At 34.2% G+C, this 16311-nt stretch overlaps 2 protein-coding genes across 4 annotated transcripts; one reads left to right on the top strand and one right to left on the bottom strand.

Annotated features, from left to right (window-relative positions):
* Positions 1-590: 590 nt before the first annotated feature.
* Positions 591-8308, bottom strand: LOC103488843 (probable ion channel SYM8). 3 transcript variants are annotated; one of them, XM_008447754.3, is made up of 12 exons: positions 7267-8308; positions 5890-5958; positions 5180-5806; positions 4710-4892; positions 4566-4625; positions 4275-4478; positions 3441-3689; positions 2587-2685; positions 2264-2458; positions 2051-2143; positions 1616-1888; positions 591-1294 (listed from the first exon to the last, which is right to left on the bottom strand). In XM_008447754.3, exons 1-12 carry the CDS (start codon positions 8140-8142, stop codon positions 1079-1081), a joined length of 3144 nt encoding a protein of 1047 aa, XP_008445976.2. In that variant the 5' UTR covers positions 8143-8308; the 3' UTR covers positions 591-1078. The 3 variants fall into 3 exon arrangements, 2 of the variants coding, with proteins under 2 accessions (XP_008445976.2, XP_016900212.2); XM_017044723.2 differs by lacking the exon at positions 7267-8308 and adding an exon at positions 6290-6309; XR_007824438.1 differs by lacking the exon at positions 591-1294 and having other exon boundaries at positions 1742-1888; positions 2051-2127.
* A 3232-nt stretch (positions 8309-11540) lies between these two features.
* Positions 11541-16300, top strand: LOC103488842 (SWR1 complex bromodomain subunit bdf1). The gene is made up of 7 exons (XM_008447753.3): positions 11541-12505; positions 12972-13049; positions 13641-13884; positions 14171-14261; positions 14678-14813; positions 15164-15505; positions 15962-16300. Exons 1-7 carry the CDS (start codon positions 11906-11908, stop codon positions 16160-16162), a joined length of 1692 nt encoding a protein of 563 aa, XP_008445975.2. The 5' UTR covers positions 11541-11905; the 3' UTR covers positions 16163-16300.
* Positions 16301-16311: the final 11 nt, after the last annotated feature.

Here is a 16311-nt window from a genome sequence, read left to right on the forward strand (position 1 = left end):
ATTTGTAGATATTTTCAGAAATTTTATTCATTTAAAATATTATATATAAACAATGTAGACCATTTGGGTTGACCAATTTTCAAAAGATAGTTACAAATATAACAATTATATTTAAAATAATTAAGTACATAGTAACATTTTAAAAAATTGTAAATATAACAAAATCTTTCAATGATAGGAATGTAACAAATGTTGGTATATCGTTGATAAACCATAAGAGTCTATCAATTATCACTAATTGATTTTGCTATAATTGCAATTTTTCAAAAATATTACTATACATTTGATAATCATTCTAAAAAATTGCTGCTCATTATAATTATCCAATTTGAAATAGTGCAGACAATTTTACCAATTTATTATTACTTTTCTTCTATTAGGTGAACTTTTTCCTCCTTTTCTGTTTCTTTTCCTTTTGTTGTCTTTCTCTTACCTCCATCGCTATATTAGCCTACCAACGGTCAAATTAGCTCAAGACCATTTAGAAGAAGGATTTACCAGATATTTCATTTTAAAACTCTAGAAACCAAACTGACACCAAAGTCAATTTTAGGAGAACATGACACTCTACCAAATAATAACAACAAAAGTAAAACCTCAAGGAAGGAGCAGCATGATATGATTTATTGGCATAACATAATACCCTGCTTCATTATGACCATGTAACAATGTGTATGTTTCCTAATCCCCTCCCCAATGCAAAAGAGAGCTCCATCGATTTTACAATATCAATCAAAATTATACACATTCTTTGATGGCTGACATCTAAAGTTTTTCATTTTTCTGTACACTGATCTAATAATACTACACGAAAGCATCCTCTGCCCTTCTTCCCCCAAAAAAATCATCTTCAAAATCCCTTCCGCCAATAAACAAAAATTATGTCATCGAGCCTATGAATCATAGATAGCTTCACAAAATCATCTCTATTCTCGATGAGTACGTTATGAGATAATAACCCCCCGCCCATTCCTATCATTATCATGGATAGCACATCGAGGGATTTTGCAAAAATAATCATACAACCTTGTACCTGTCACATCCTTTGTTTGTTGTTGTCTTGTGTCTCTACATTTCCTCAACCTGACGATATTGCAACAAAAACGTCGTCGAGAGACCATTTCCGCTGCTCAGATTTCTGTGGTGGATTGATTATTGCATGCTCGGATGTTGCAAGCTTATAGCCTATCACTATTTCTCGCCTCTGTCGCCCCCTAATCATTATGTCGTAAAAACAGAGCTCTTCCTGATCAACTAAATAAAATTCCGCTGGTCTAATACACATTTCATTGCCCTGCAATCACACATACATCTTCATTTAAAATCACAAGAAAAGAAAACAACAAAGGTGTGAAAGGTACAAGTTTTTGTTCTTTTCTTTAAGGCTTGAAGTGTAAATTCAGTCTCTATGGTTTGGATAGAGTTAGAATGTAATTCCTATGGTTAATAATTAGAATGATAAAATCATCTTAAAGCGGCTATTTACGAGGTTTTGTCAAAGTATGAAGACTAAATTCTAATTAGAGACTAAATTTTAACTTTATCTTAGATATAATTATTTAACCTTTCTTTAAATAAGCCCTTGCATTAGATTAGATAGAAAGAAAAGAAATACCTCTTCTGCAAATAGTTCCTCAAGGACACGATTAATCTGCTGGTCTTCCGCCACCATAGCTAGTGCCATACTTACCAATTCATTGGACAACACATAATCACTGATTCTAGAAACTGATACCAGATTTCTGGTCCTAGAATCCAGGATTTCACTAATTATTATCGATCTGTCTGATGCTTGCTGCATTTCTCGAATCCATGAGTGATGAGAAAACCCAGCAAGCCGCAAAGATGTTGAAGTTAACTTCATATCTTTGTTCGGAAGCCTCTTTGACTGCAATATGACAAGGTTGACAGCCTTTTACCTTAATATCCCAGCATTTCAATAGACATTTCCGATTCAACTTAATAGACACCAATTCATATATCAATATTAACTATTTTGTTATTTCATAATGGCTTGAGGCACAAAGTCCAGGAACGGTGATAAAGTTACCTGTATATCTCTAATAAGAAGAAGAGTGGCAAGAGAACGTGAATCTGAATGCACAACGGAGTCCTCTAAGGATTCATCTGCGAGAATTAGTATCTGTTCCTTATGGTGTTAGAATCACACGTTAAAGTCAAACAGACTTCTAACTTTGAAATGGTCTAATGGGATCAGAGATTTAAAGATAAAACCGTGAATGAACATGGTAAGAGGACTTACAGAATCAAAAGTTTCCAGTGGAAGCGACTCTAAATGTCTTCTAATGACAGCATTACCCTGGCGATGGACAAGTTTAATGTTAACTAGACTAGAAATATCAAGTCCACCATCAATAAGCTTTTTCTCTCTCTCTGTTTCAGGAACTTCATTAAACATCCACAACTCTGAACGAGGAGCAAGGATTGCCTCTAGAACCTGAGATGGGAAAAACATATTTCATACTGTGAGACTTCAGTAAGTAATTATTTTATCATAGACTCACAGTTAAACACGCCTATTCTTCAGAATACCGAATCAGAAATGAAATATTATAAGCAATATACCATAATCATATCATCTATATCACGGCGCCAACCACAAAACAGTATCTTTTCAGGATATTTTGGAGGGTCGATAATCTTTTGGAAAAATCCCCTGCGTACCTGAGGAAAAAGTGCCAAAAATTTTAGCGTGAAACCTAAGATGACAACCACGACACAAATTATTCAACTAGTTAAGATGAAGGCATTGATTTATATTTCTATTAGGTTCAAGCTGGAGCAGTATCATGTCTTTTCTAATTCTAGAATGCTCAGAGTTAATGTATTCAAGTTTAAAGATTTATTTCGCTAACCTGAGAATAGCTTGGCAACTAAGACATTTACTTCTTCTATGAGGTTGTATGTTTGAATTGCTACCCCCACCCACATGTGATGTAATATTCTAAAATTAAAAATAAATAAATGTCAAAAGATTTATCACCACTTATAGCAAGTAATTATCAGACATGGCCCTTGTGAACTATGAGGATAAAAATATGAACTCCTAAAGACTACCATATGTTTAAAACACAAGTAGAGATTGTATATTTCCAACTTGCAATGAGAATATGAGATTAATTCAGCCATTTGTTGAATAATTATTATCATAATTCCTTTGGCACCTTTTGTTTACCTAGACTAAGAAGTAATGCACTAGTAACTTTTGGGAGTCTAGTTAAAGAGGAATAATGGTACTACTCTCCAAAAGGATTAGTAGCATTCCCGTTAATGCTTCTATGAATTATGGAGGACTAATGGAAGAATTGGGAAAGTCAACGTCCCATCAATATAAACTCTATAATTGTCAACTCTGCATGCTATCTTATTGACAATCAAAAAGGGGAGGTACAGCATTAGTGACTTGAAGTTAGGATAACCTCAGGAATGGGACCAGGAGCGTAGGTGTCATCATCCTCAGCTATAACAAGGACTTCATCCCCCTCCTTTAAAATGTAGTTATCATCTGGATTTAAGATTATCTTTCCACTATCTGCAGCAACTTTAACTCCACAAGGAATAGCATCAGGAAATGAAATCAGTACATCTCCAAATCGTTGCCCATCTAACTGAGGCCATCTTTTGATGTAGAACTCTGAATTCTCAAACCCCAAGATATCTTCCCATATCTGGCCAAGTAAATAAGAAGAGAATATAAAAACACCTATTAATTTAATTAAGGCTTACAGAAGCTGAAAGTGTGTGAATCAACATGAAAATTATTAAATATTAGCAGAGAGTGAGAGACAATAAAATAATAGAACCCACGGTAATAGGTTATATAAAATTAAGATGGCATGAGATTGACTACTAGGGGCTAGTTTGTAATATTTGGAGTTTATTAGGGTACTGGTGGTTATGAATATAAGCGAGTTTGGGGGTCAGAGAGATGTGGGAAAATATTAGGTGAAGCAAGAGAGAGTCATCCTCTGTATTTCTTTCCATCAACAGTGAACAGACCAGCCTTTATTACCTCATTTTTCCACTTTAATTTGCAATTATGATCTAATTGAGGGAGGGGTTGTCGGAGGATGCAAATCAGCAGAAAACTCCGATGAGAAAGGAACAACTTGAAACACGGGGGTATAGTAACTTAGACAAGATAAAAGTTATATAACCGGTAAATTTTCACAATGTTTCAACATCTTTTAGTGATGGATAGGCTAAACAAGCACCAATGAAATAACATATTTAAGAAGTGCATCTTGTATAACCTGAGCAAGTCCCGGTTGCAGAGCACATTGTATCATTAAGCGTCCAATTACATCATGAGCAACAACTGTTTCAATAACTTCACCTCCAACAAGCTTTACGAGAGGTTCATTGTCGAGGTCGCTCATCTCGACAACTACATGGCCCCTCAAACCTTCCTTCACTCCAGTGAGGCTGAGCACAACCCTCAAAGCACGTGCATCACTCTGGAAAGAGGGATACTGGTGATTTATCTACTGATTAGCAAAAGATGAAGCAAGCATCATAGTCATACAATGTTAGTAATACAAAACCTGATCTGCATTCTCATCAGTTGCCAATACAATGATAGCTCGTGCCTTAGACACAGAGACCTGAGTAGTTATAATGAATACCATATAAATTTCTCTTAAGATTATCAAAAGAAATCTGAATCCTACGAGCAGAAATGAATTTACCTTCTTCAAGTCGGCAAGTATAAGAGGACTGCCACTCCTACAAATGACAGATGTCCCCATGAAATCAAATTCTAGCTTTGCTATATCCATCTCCATTTCCTCCTTGTCTCTTTCTGCAAGAACAACAACTACCCCTCCACCAATACTCTTATTTGCGATAGCTAATTGCTTCAAAAGTGAACCCTAAAACAAGAGAAACACTCCATGATTGCTAGATATGAGTACGTGTGCATTTGTTCTCTTAAAGAAAAAGTTTCATTTGTTGGTTAATACCAATTCTGTCTTAACAAAACCAAAATCTATCTGATAATCTAACACTTCAAATGAAAATAAAAAATCAATTGCTTGCATCTAATTGTAAAGAGAAAGTATGTGTGGAATAGAGAACAAAAACCAAAATGAAAAATTTAATTAAATCAATGTCTACTAGTGACACAGATATTGACTCTTAGTACACACAAGTAACTTACCAATTTATCACTCCATCCAAGAATGAGAATGTGGTTTCTTTCAATGACTTCACTTTTTCCTTTTCGCAGTGAGTCAACTTTCTCTGAAATAGCGTCAGAAACAAGCCCAAGCATCATTGCAAAAATCAACATACCCCCAGCACTTATAGAGACAGAAACAATTCTGGGTCCAATGCCAACCCTGTCAGCATGATTTCCTGAGTCCGCCACAAATGTCCATGAAAGCCAGAGAGCTTCCACAAAGTTACCATCACTAACAGCATATAATGCTAACCCACCAAATCCTATAAGAAATACAGTGGCAAAAAGAAGTGCAAGCAACTTTGCATAAGGATAGATGGAGAAACACACATCGACCACATATGCAATTCTCTTGTTCAAAGGAACCTCATCCTTGCTATTTTGAGTTCTTTCTGAAAAGTTCTTAATTCGGGGAAGGTAATCAAGATACTTGTACAATATAAACGGCATAACAAGTGTGCACACTACGGTATACAAAGCTATAGTTCGACTGTCAGCATTAAAAAAATAAAATATCGAATTGTTATCTCCTGGTACTGAAATTCCCCAAGTTGCATTGATAACGTTTTCAGTACTACATATTTGACGAAGGTGAAATTTCTCTTCCTGCAGAAATGTATAACGATTTAAAAAAACTGAATACATGTATTGAAAGGGAAAATATAGCATCAATTGAGTACGAAATATACCTCAAGTTTCGTAACTTTCGTTTGCAGGAAAACTACATAGAGTCCCATGAACATACAAGCGACAATGGGCTGTAAAAATCATTTTAACCATGACATCAATAATTTTAAAATAAACTGCTGAAGCAACTTGAAAATCAAAACCAATCATTACAGAGAAAACCAAAGGTAAATTTTCACAGGTGTTCTAGCTCTTATACCAATTTTAGAAAAAGAAAACTGATTTATCTGCTTCCATATCATATGTACATGAAAAAAAAACAATAATAATAACTTCTGAATAGAATCAGATGTAATATAATGAGATTCACTCTTAAAAGTTAGGTATAAAGAGAATCATAGCCGGTAAATCATAAGGTAGACGCATACTTAAACCGGGACTGCTGTCTTTCCATTCATATACCTTTCTTGCCTAAGGATGTCAACTTCAGCGTGCACGATTTCCTCCCTTTCTAAAAAAATTATATTGCTATTTTTCTGCAGTTTTCAAGTGCCCCAGCACATGGGTATCTTTTTTTTTTACCATAAGACGACACTGTGCTTGATCAAGAGGGTGTACACGTCCAATGAAGTTTTGTTGTTGGACTAGACAATTACTTTAGAACTCAGAGACGCGGTTGTACTATAGAACAGAGCCTATTCAAGGTAGCATGTTATACTCATCTTCTGATTGAAAAAATATATTCATACATTCCGTCGTACACACTTGCACAAAAATATTAAAACATACATACTAGCCATAGTCGCAAGAAATGTACACATTGCACTTATTTCCAAAGCCAAATAGCACCCTTTATTTCCAATTCTGGTAATACACGTACATACATACATGTGTATACGTATAGATATATGTGTGTGTATTTCTTTCCCTGAGTCGGTTAATCTCAAAATTTGACGCAAAAAAAAAAACGATGCAAAATGTAATGAAAATGATAAAAGTATAGAAAAAACCGCCAGTGTCGTCCGTGTATCTTGTTGGTATAAAAACGGAACAAAATTTTTAAACGAGGCAGTAATCAAGGTTTAAAATGTAGACTATGGATACTTTGGAACAATTATAAAAACAAAAAATTCAAAAGAAAAAATTGAAATTTGACGTAAACATTTTATAATTTTTAGGATACATTAGTTATTTTTGCCTATGTTTTTATGAATTTTTGTGGCAATCCACGACGAAAATAAATTTCATGGCGGTAATAAATAATATGATGTCAGCGAGATTTATTTTCGGAAAGTGTGAAAATGAAGATTTAGATTTACACTTCCAATGTCTCCGGTTTCAAGAAAGCTGAATGAAGATAAAAGCAGCAAAGCTAGCAAGAGGAAAAGAAAAAGAAAAAGAAATTCAAAACACGAGAAGAACGTAATAGAATCACCAACCAAATATTGCATTAAAGAACGCGAAGGTTTCCAAGATCTCCTCACACTGCTGGACTGAGAATCCAAATCAGGTTTACCAATCACCTTCACCACCTTCCCCTCCTTCTTCGATTCCTCCACCTTTAACGGAGTTGCCACCGGAGGCGACTGTTCGGCGGCCACACCCCTTACCCTACTCGAACCAATCCGACGATTCGATGACGTGGTAATGGTGGAGACGTCCTGGTTAGCAAGCTTGGGGGTTTTAAGAGAGAGTCTAGGATTAGACGCATAAGGACCGAGACAAGAGGGGAAAATATAATCCCGATTGAAGAACTGAGCACCGTGGGGGGGAGAAGCGGAATCATTATTATTATTATCGAGGGAGAGGCGGAGATCAGTGTTATTGGATTGACGGAAAGCAGAAGCAGAGAGAGGAGGAGGAGAAGAGAGACGGCGGACGGCGGGGAAGAGTGGGCCGGGGAAGTGGTGGGGCGGCGGGGGAGTATCGAGGGCGATGGTCTTGGATCGTTTGAGGAGAGGGGGGGAGTCGGGTTTGGTGAGAGTGGAATTTTCATTGTGGTTAGCCATGAAGGGAAGGGGAGAGTGAGATGGAAAATGGAGAGTGGATTTAGGGGGAAAGACAGCGGGATTCGGGTGTCCCCCCCCCCGCCCCGGCTTGCTTCCGTTCGGGTCTATCTGGGCCGGAGAGGATGACACGGACGTGACGTGGAAGGCATAATCAAAAGCAAAAAAGGTGTGAGTTTTTTTTCTTTTATCGCACGTGGGATGGAAGAGGACCAAAAGGTATGGTTGGGTTGGGTTGGGTCCGCAGGTTTTTTGATGGCTCGTAAAGTCAAGGACTAATGTAGACAAATTCATCCAAAATAGATCCATCCCTGTCCAGGGGTCAATGGGACGATTGGAACGGGTTTAGCTTTGAGAAATATTAGGGAAAGAGGATTTTTTTTTTTGGATTTATTGGAGCGTTCGTTTGTTTTAATGTTTTGTTTTCCTAATGTTGTCGTGAAATGTTTTTCTTCTTTTTCTTGTTAGTGATGTATTTCTTTTTTTTTTTTCTTTTTCTTTTAACACTTTCTTTATATTTTTGTTTTATTCTCCACCAATTTTATTTATATTTTGAAAATACTAAAAATTTTGAATTAATGTTTTATAGAAAATGTGAGTTTTTGCATTTTTGGTCCATCTTTTTCAGCTCGAGCGTAGTATTTATCCATTGTTTTTTTTTTTTTTTTGGAGTTGGAAAATAGATGGATTAGAAAAAAAGCAAAATTACATTAAAACAATTAGAGAAATGTTTTTTTTTTTATCGTACATTGATTTTAAATTAGTATTTTTAAAATATACAAAATAAAATTGGGTTGAAAATAAAAATAATTAGAAATAAATCAAAAGAAAATGTTAGAAGAAAAAAAGAAGGAAGTAGATAAAGAAGAGATACATTACTAATGAGAAAAAGAAAGAAGAAGAAGAAAAAACTTCAGATAAGGGAAGAATAAAATATTAAAAACAATTAATATTTCCTAAGTTTATAAGAATAGACTTATTTGGTTTTTTAGTATTTGATTTTTTTATAATAAATTTAAAAGATCTTCGGCACTTTATTTGTTTATTTAATTTTTTTTTAACAATAATTAACTTGTATTTAAAATTGAAAAAAAATAGCTTTAGATAATATATAGCTTTTAGAAAATATTGTAGTCATTTGCAATGATTTAATTTTATTTAAAACAAAAGTATAAAATTACTTCGGGGACTTTTAAATCTATTTTTAAAAATTCATTAACAAAACATGTATTTCTTAAAAGTTTTGGGATCAAATGAGTAGGGGTGAGCATTGGACCGTCGAGGTCGATTTTTCAACCAAACCACAAGTTGGCACATAAATTATAAAATCGACTTCGACCGCTGTTTCCAACAAAACTGACTGGTTCGACACTCAGTCGGTCGTTCATTTTGGTTGCTTTTTTTTTTCTTCTTTCTTATTTATTTCTATGTTTCTTACTTTCTTTTCCTCATTTTCTTTTTCCTTTTTCCCTTTGTTTGTTGAGATGTGAAATATATATATATATATATATTCAGTTTATTTTTTCGTTTGAACTTTGAATTTCCTTTTACAAATATTATGGATTGTGGTTTATGGTCGGAGAAAAATTTCTTTAATAGACGATTTTAAAAATTAAGAATTGCATTGTTTTTTTATTTATCTTTTTAAACCTAAACTTATAATTATATTATATATTATTTATATTAAAAAAATACATGAGTCGGTTCAAACTAACGGATTGACCATATCCCCCAAACCGACCGACAACAACTAGGTTTTTGAGTTTCTAGAACCAAAATTAGATCATCGATTGTACTATTCCGACTACCCGACCTCGATTCATTCGATTTCGGTTTTTCGGTCCATCATGCTCTCCTCTACAAATGAGTTGTTTATATATATATATATATATATATATATATATATATATATATAAATTTGGGGATAGGTTCATTTTTTAAATTTAGGGGCCTAACATACGTGCTCTTCAAAACTTAAGGACTAAAAATGTACCTTTTTTTTTCAAAACAAAATTTAACGCATCCACTTATGAAGTTTTAACTACTATAGCCTAAATAGGAGTGTCTTAGTTAAATCTAATGTTACCAAAAATTTTCATAAATGTTCTTCAATTTTACACATAATTTATAGTCCAAAAGATTCAACTAACCATCTTTATTATTAATAATATATTAAAAAAGTATAAAAATAAAATAAGGAAAGTGGACCATAATATGTTATTAAGATTTTCATTTATTAGTTACTCTATATAAATATGGTATGTGAATAATCGTACTATAGTAATACTGGAATCAAAATTATCCATTAATTATTTTCCTTTTGTTCATTTTGTTCAAAAATTATTCTCTCTTTCGATCTCTCCCTGTCCATCATTTCTTATTTCATTCATCTCTTTCAATTTTTTTCGGTAAGCAGTAGTTTATGGTTTATACAAAATTTGTTAGAGTATATGAAAAATATGTAGTATATTACGTAGTTCATATTTTTGGTATAGGAAGACTATATAGTATATTATGTAGTTTTTGATCAACAAATTATGATATATGAAAAAATATATATAGTATATTATGTAGGTATATGAAAAATATAAAACCTAGGAACAAAAATGTGAAAAAATTAGTTGGAGGAGATTTATCTGATTATGTTGCGGATGAAATTGAATAAATGACAAAACTGTTCTATAAAAACGTGGATGACGCTAGAAAGGTGTAAGGTGATTTTTCTAATTGTGTTATGGACGAAATTTAATAAAGTCAATTTTTATAAATCATTTAATATAAGTATTACCATATTATATTCAACATTATACCCTACTAAAATTATTTTTCCAATAAACGATATCATAATATTAAATACAAATATAATCTATATTATTTATTACATTAATTATGGAATATAATAAATGTGGTATAATAATTATGGTATTATATTATATATTTTTTTAAAAATCAATTTTATTTATAATTGATGTGAAGGTTTAAATGGTTCTAAAAAACACAAATCGTAATGGAGAAAAGAAATGAAAATTTCAAACATTCATGTAACATCATCTCAAAACTAGATGATTTCTCTAAATATTTGTTCGTTTGTTAGTTGGTTAGAAGAGTTGCATTTGGAAATTAGACAAGATCTGTCAAATAAATGAATACAAAATTAATAAACAGTTAACGAGAGATCTACATATTATAGTAACACCAAATCTATATATATATACTATGTATAAAAGGACTCGCAGGATGGAATTTTGTTGTCTCCATTATGCCCCTTTCATTTGAGTAATTTGAACCGAAACATTAGTATTAATATTGTCAATTTTAAAACTCGTCAAATACAAATTAATTCGTTTTTTCCTTTCATTCTCGTAATTTTACCTATAACATTAGTGACAATTTTGTCAAATTTTAAAATTGTATTTTCCCTTGTTTTAAAGGAGTGATTATAGGATTTAATTTTTATTGTATTTCATAATTTGAGTTGTCTTTAAAAAAAATAATTAATAAGTTATGGTTTTTAGTATAAAAAATATTATTAGCAAAATACCTAGAAAAAACACAAATTTTTTTTTGATATAACAAAACCGAACCGTGAACACCCAAACCTCGGTTTATTTTTGTATTGGGCCGGTCGTAATTGTGGGCATTGTAAAGAACGGGAAAGCCCAATAATGTAAATCGACTGAATTCTTGGCTCATAGTCGTCATCACGGTCGCAAGCACGGTACGATGATTCAATCTCTATCGTCTCCTTAATTCACTTGGCTCTTGTGTTTGTTCTCTTTCTTCCTGTTCTCCTACTACTGCGATTCCAATTATTTTCCCGCAAAATTCCGCTAATACTCTCCCACTCTTACGTCTTCCGATTCAAATCTCCCTAACAATCTTCAATTTCATCTCTCATTCTAGGGTTTTACTGTTTCTGCCTTCTGGGTTGGCGGCAATCTGCTTTCCTCTCTGTTTTTTGTTTATCTCTTCCTACGATCAAACCAAGAGTTTCGTTACTTCCTTAATTCTCGTCATTGGTCATTGCATTTTTGAAGATTTTGATTGATAACAAAAGTTGGGCTGAAGAAGAATGAAGCGTAAACGAGGGAACAAAAAGAGCAAGCGTAAAGGGGGAACTGAAGTAGCTGGGAAGGGAGCGGTTTCTTTAGGTACTGAGGAGAATTCAGGTTTGGAGGAGTTTGATAATGATAATGATAATGACAGGTATGATTCTGCAACGGAAATCCGTACGCCTTCGTCCACGGGGACTGATCATCTCAATGTTGCGACTGATAAGGATTCGATCGAAAAAGATGCTGGGAAATCATCAATTGGACGTGTTAAAGTGAAGCTAAAGACCTCAAAAATGATGGATACTCAGCTTAATTCTTCCGATGCGCTCACTCAGAGTGACACTGATAAGAGTAGTCTTCAAATGGGTTTAGAGAAGCAGAGTGTAGCTTCTGAGAAAATGGAAGATTGTGCCAACTCGTTGTCTGAAAAGGAAACCGGTGTTTCTGGGAATACTATAATTGCATCCAAGAAACCTGGGAGCATAAAGATTAAGGCTTCCAAGAGCTCCGGAGCAAGTAATAATTCGACAAGTACTGTTGTGAAGGTACAAGCTGATACTCGTATGCCTTCAAAGGATTCTCGACCTAATAAGAGAGAGTTGGAATCTGCTCTCACGGTAAGTCGTCTCTTCTTTCGCTTTCCCTTTTTCTTCAAATCCACTACGAAAGACGTCTTTGTTCGCTCAAAATTGGCTTAGGTTTGATTTTACACTTTTAAATGCGACTGTCATATGATTAAATCTTTGTTCGAGCTGCTGTTAAACATGACAAAAAAGTGGTTTTGATTTTAACCGTTACAAGATCACTCCCAAACATGCTCTAAGAAACTCGATTTAAATGCCAAGAAAATGCGGTACCAATGTGGTAGATTAGTTATGTACCTGAAGAGCCAAGGTAACTTGCACAAATGGCGTCAAGAACATGTAAATGTAAGAAAAACTTTAGGTACTGTTAACATGTTAAAACTGTAAATTTAGTAGAAGGCCGACCATTTGTTATATTTTTAATGAGTATTTAAGGTTTTTGCTTCACCTTTTTAGCCTGCTTGATCCATATCTCTCAATGGTTTTTTCTTATATTCAGGTCATAAAGAAAGTCATGAAAATGGATGCAGCTGAACCGTTTAATGTTCCTGTGAATCCTGTTGCTTTAGGGATACCCGTAAGTATGAATTATTATATTAATTGCTCATTGGGTCAGTTTTGTTGTCATTACATGTAGTGGTGTTCCTGTTCCCATACTGCTTTACAGATCTTCTTATATATTTTTCAGTCTTTATTTGGGTAGACTAGTGAAAAGGAGGTCATGGATGTCTAATTTTATTTATAAGCACGGCATGAAGGTTCTAGCTAGCTGATAGTTTTAATATTCTCAATGATTCTCCTCCCCAAATTGCAAGTATTTAATCAAATAGCTTGATTCCTCGTAGGAAGCTTCAGAATTGATGAGTTTGCACTGTACACTTAATGGCAGCGGAAAAATAAAGCAGAGAAGATTAGGATAAGGAGCGTTGCATGTCTCTAATTTTCCATGTTTTGCATTTGGACTCAACTTATAGAGCTAAGAACAGGAATGGGCTAGCCGTTCCTCTAGTATGGTTGACATCCTTTTAACTTGAAAAACTGTTAATATTACATTTTTATTCATTTACATTTGACTGGTTGCTTGTTCTTATACTGGCATCATTTTTATTATATTGCAACTGTTGTCCCTTCTACACATTGTCGTTTTTTAATTTTCTTTTTCCTGCAGGATTATTTTGATGTGATAGATACACCAATGGATTTTGGGACAATATGCAGCAATCTTGAAAATGGTGTTAAATATATGAATTCAGAGGATGTTTTCAAGGATGTGCGGTACATCTGGGAGAACTGCTATAAGTATAATAATAAAGGTGACTACATCCTGGATCTTATGAGGAGGGTGAAGAAAAACTTTTCAAAATATTGGAGTGCTGCTGGATTGTACAATGGGCAAACTACAGCAACTAATGGTGAGATTTTGCTCAAAATATTGGGGCCAATACAATTCATTGGTGCTGAACTAAATTTATTACATTTCTTAGTAATCTCTTGCTGACATGTGGAAATCAAATCAAATGAATTTGTTATTTCTTATATTTGGATAATAAAATAAATGCACATATGGCATTTTTCACTGGCATAGATATGACTTTCTGCAAAGATATATCCATATAAAAGTTTTGTTGCAATTTGACAAACTTGGTCGAGGGATTCTTTGCTGCATGTAATTTATGTTTTTTCTTCTTCCCCTTGCAGGTGTTGATATAAGCCAAGAGAATGGTGGAGCATCCAGTCAGGCGAAACCTCTGAAAGGTCAGTCAAAACAGAAATCGAAGAAGCGTCATGGGTATGATTCTGCCAACCTGCATAAAGTTACATCAAATGCAACTTACATTTATGGCTCTTGAGTTGCACAGTAGGACAAAAATTTGACCTTTATGTTCATGTTTAGATGATGAGGGAAGTACTGGAGTTACTTTGTTGTAATCCAACAGTCTGGATATAGGACAAAACCTGATGGTAGAAGGAAATTGCTGGTATAGCTACAAAAGAACCAATTGAGTTTAGTTGAACAAAACTTTTTAACTCGGCAGTAAAATCTCTGGCTAGCTAGTTGGAAATTTGCTTCTTAGTTTTTACCCCCATTTTTGTATTGAAGTCACTAACATGATGTTTGTATGAAATAAAGTCTCTTTATTTCTTATGTCTCTTCAGCATAGAACTTTTCAAGTGATAAGCTGATTGAAGTGCTTCTTTCTGCAGAAGGCGCCATAAATCTGATTGTTTATGTGCAATATGTGTTTTAAAGCGCCGTAGGAGGGAGCGTGAAGAGACTGCTAGAGTTGCTAAAGACCAAACTGGAGCTGGCAACAACCTAGCGCGAGAGTTAAAGTTTGAGGTGACTTAAAAGTGCTTGGAATTTATTCAAACCTCTCTTGATGTTTAGGGAAAATCAGGAACAGTGTCTTATTTTCTAAAAATTTACAATTAATGGTGGGTCAATTTAGAATGTTGTTTCCATTTCTATTTTAGGTTGTACTTTGTATACACTTCAGTTTTGCAGAAGTGAACCATGTTTCGTTATCCTTTTCGTGAGATCATAACAGTGATTGCAAAGACATAAGTATTGGGAAAACAATTTGATATTGACATTAATGATTTTTTGTGTTTATAACATCCATTTGTTTCTCTTTACTATGGGATAGAAAAAGAATAATGCTCCATCTAACTTTTTTTCTTTTTGTTAAGGAATCTTTGCGTGGGGAAAGTCCTGGCAGCGTGGATTCATCATCAAATGCTGATGATTCACTAGACAATGAACTAGGTGTTGAAGAAGAAACAGGAGAAGAGGTGAAAATGGATGTTTCAAAGCAACAGTTTAGCATGCCAGATGATAAGCAAGATGAAGCTGAGGAGGAAAAAGATGAAGAAAATGAAATGGGGCAGAGAATAGCCGCTGATTCTAAAGGAATTGAGCAGTCGGAACGGTCGAGGGAGGATCATGATAGACCATTGAAATCAACAACGGAGGAATCGGGTAACTTGAAAATGGAGGATGTTCCACAAGATACTCATATCTCCGAACAGAAGGTATTTTGCTTTCATTTTGTTAGCTTAGAAAACGAGGACCATTCATCAAACCATCATTGAACTATGAAAGTTAAACGGGATAAATCAATTTCAGCAAACATAGCTTATTTAATTGATAGCAAACACAACTTTCATTAAACAAGAACCATGAAACAAAAACAAGGATGGGGGCAACGAAGTTGAGGAAAAACGGACGGAGTATATTGTGATGATGTTAAATGATATAATATTAAGTTTACGTGCATAGTCTTTATGATGCAACATGATATTAGAGCGAATGATTTAGAAGGTTCTGTGTTCAAATCCTTACGATGTTCCTTTCCACCTGTTTTGTCTATTGCATATTTCAAGCGTCCAAGTGAATGAGATGATATATATTAAATTTACTTCCACCTATCAGTTTAAATTTTTATGTTAATCGGTGATTTAACGAATGATTTGATGGCATGATGGCAGGAGGAAGAAGAAAAACAGAGGAAGAAATTAAAGGCATGGGAGGAGTTGAGCATTAAGAATCCGATGGTTTTGGAGTTGTGTGGAGTCGTTTTCCCAGTGAATCCAAAATCTGTGTGGAGAGGACCCCATTCATTGCTTCCGCATCGCAGACCTTCTCGCACTAGCTCCATTCACATGGCCATAGAAGAGTTCATGAAATAGTAGATTAATTATTGTATTACCCGATACTTGTAGGCTTGTGTTTCATGTATCATAAAAATTGTATTCGACTCTGTGTAGTTTAGTTGTATCATATTTGGCTTCCTATTGAAAAATGAAAATCATTACTCTGCCTTTGAATGGTCTTAGGA

The sequence above is a fragment of the Cucumis melo genome, chromosome 10 (assembly GCF_025177605.1).
Source record: "Cucumis melo cultivar AY chromosome 10, USDA_Cmelo_AY_1.0, whole genome shotgun sequence".
Lineage (NCBI taxonomy): Eukaryota > Viridiplantae > Streptophyta > Magnoliopsida > Cucurbitales > Cucurbitaceae > Cucumis > Cucumis melo.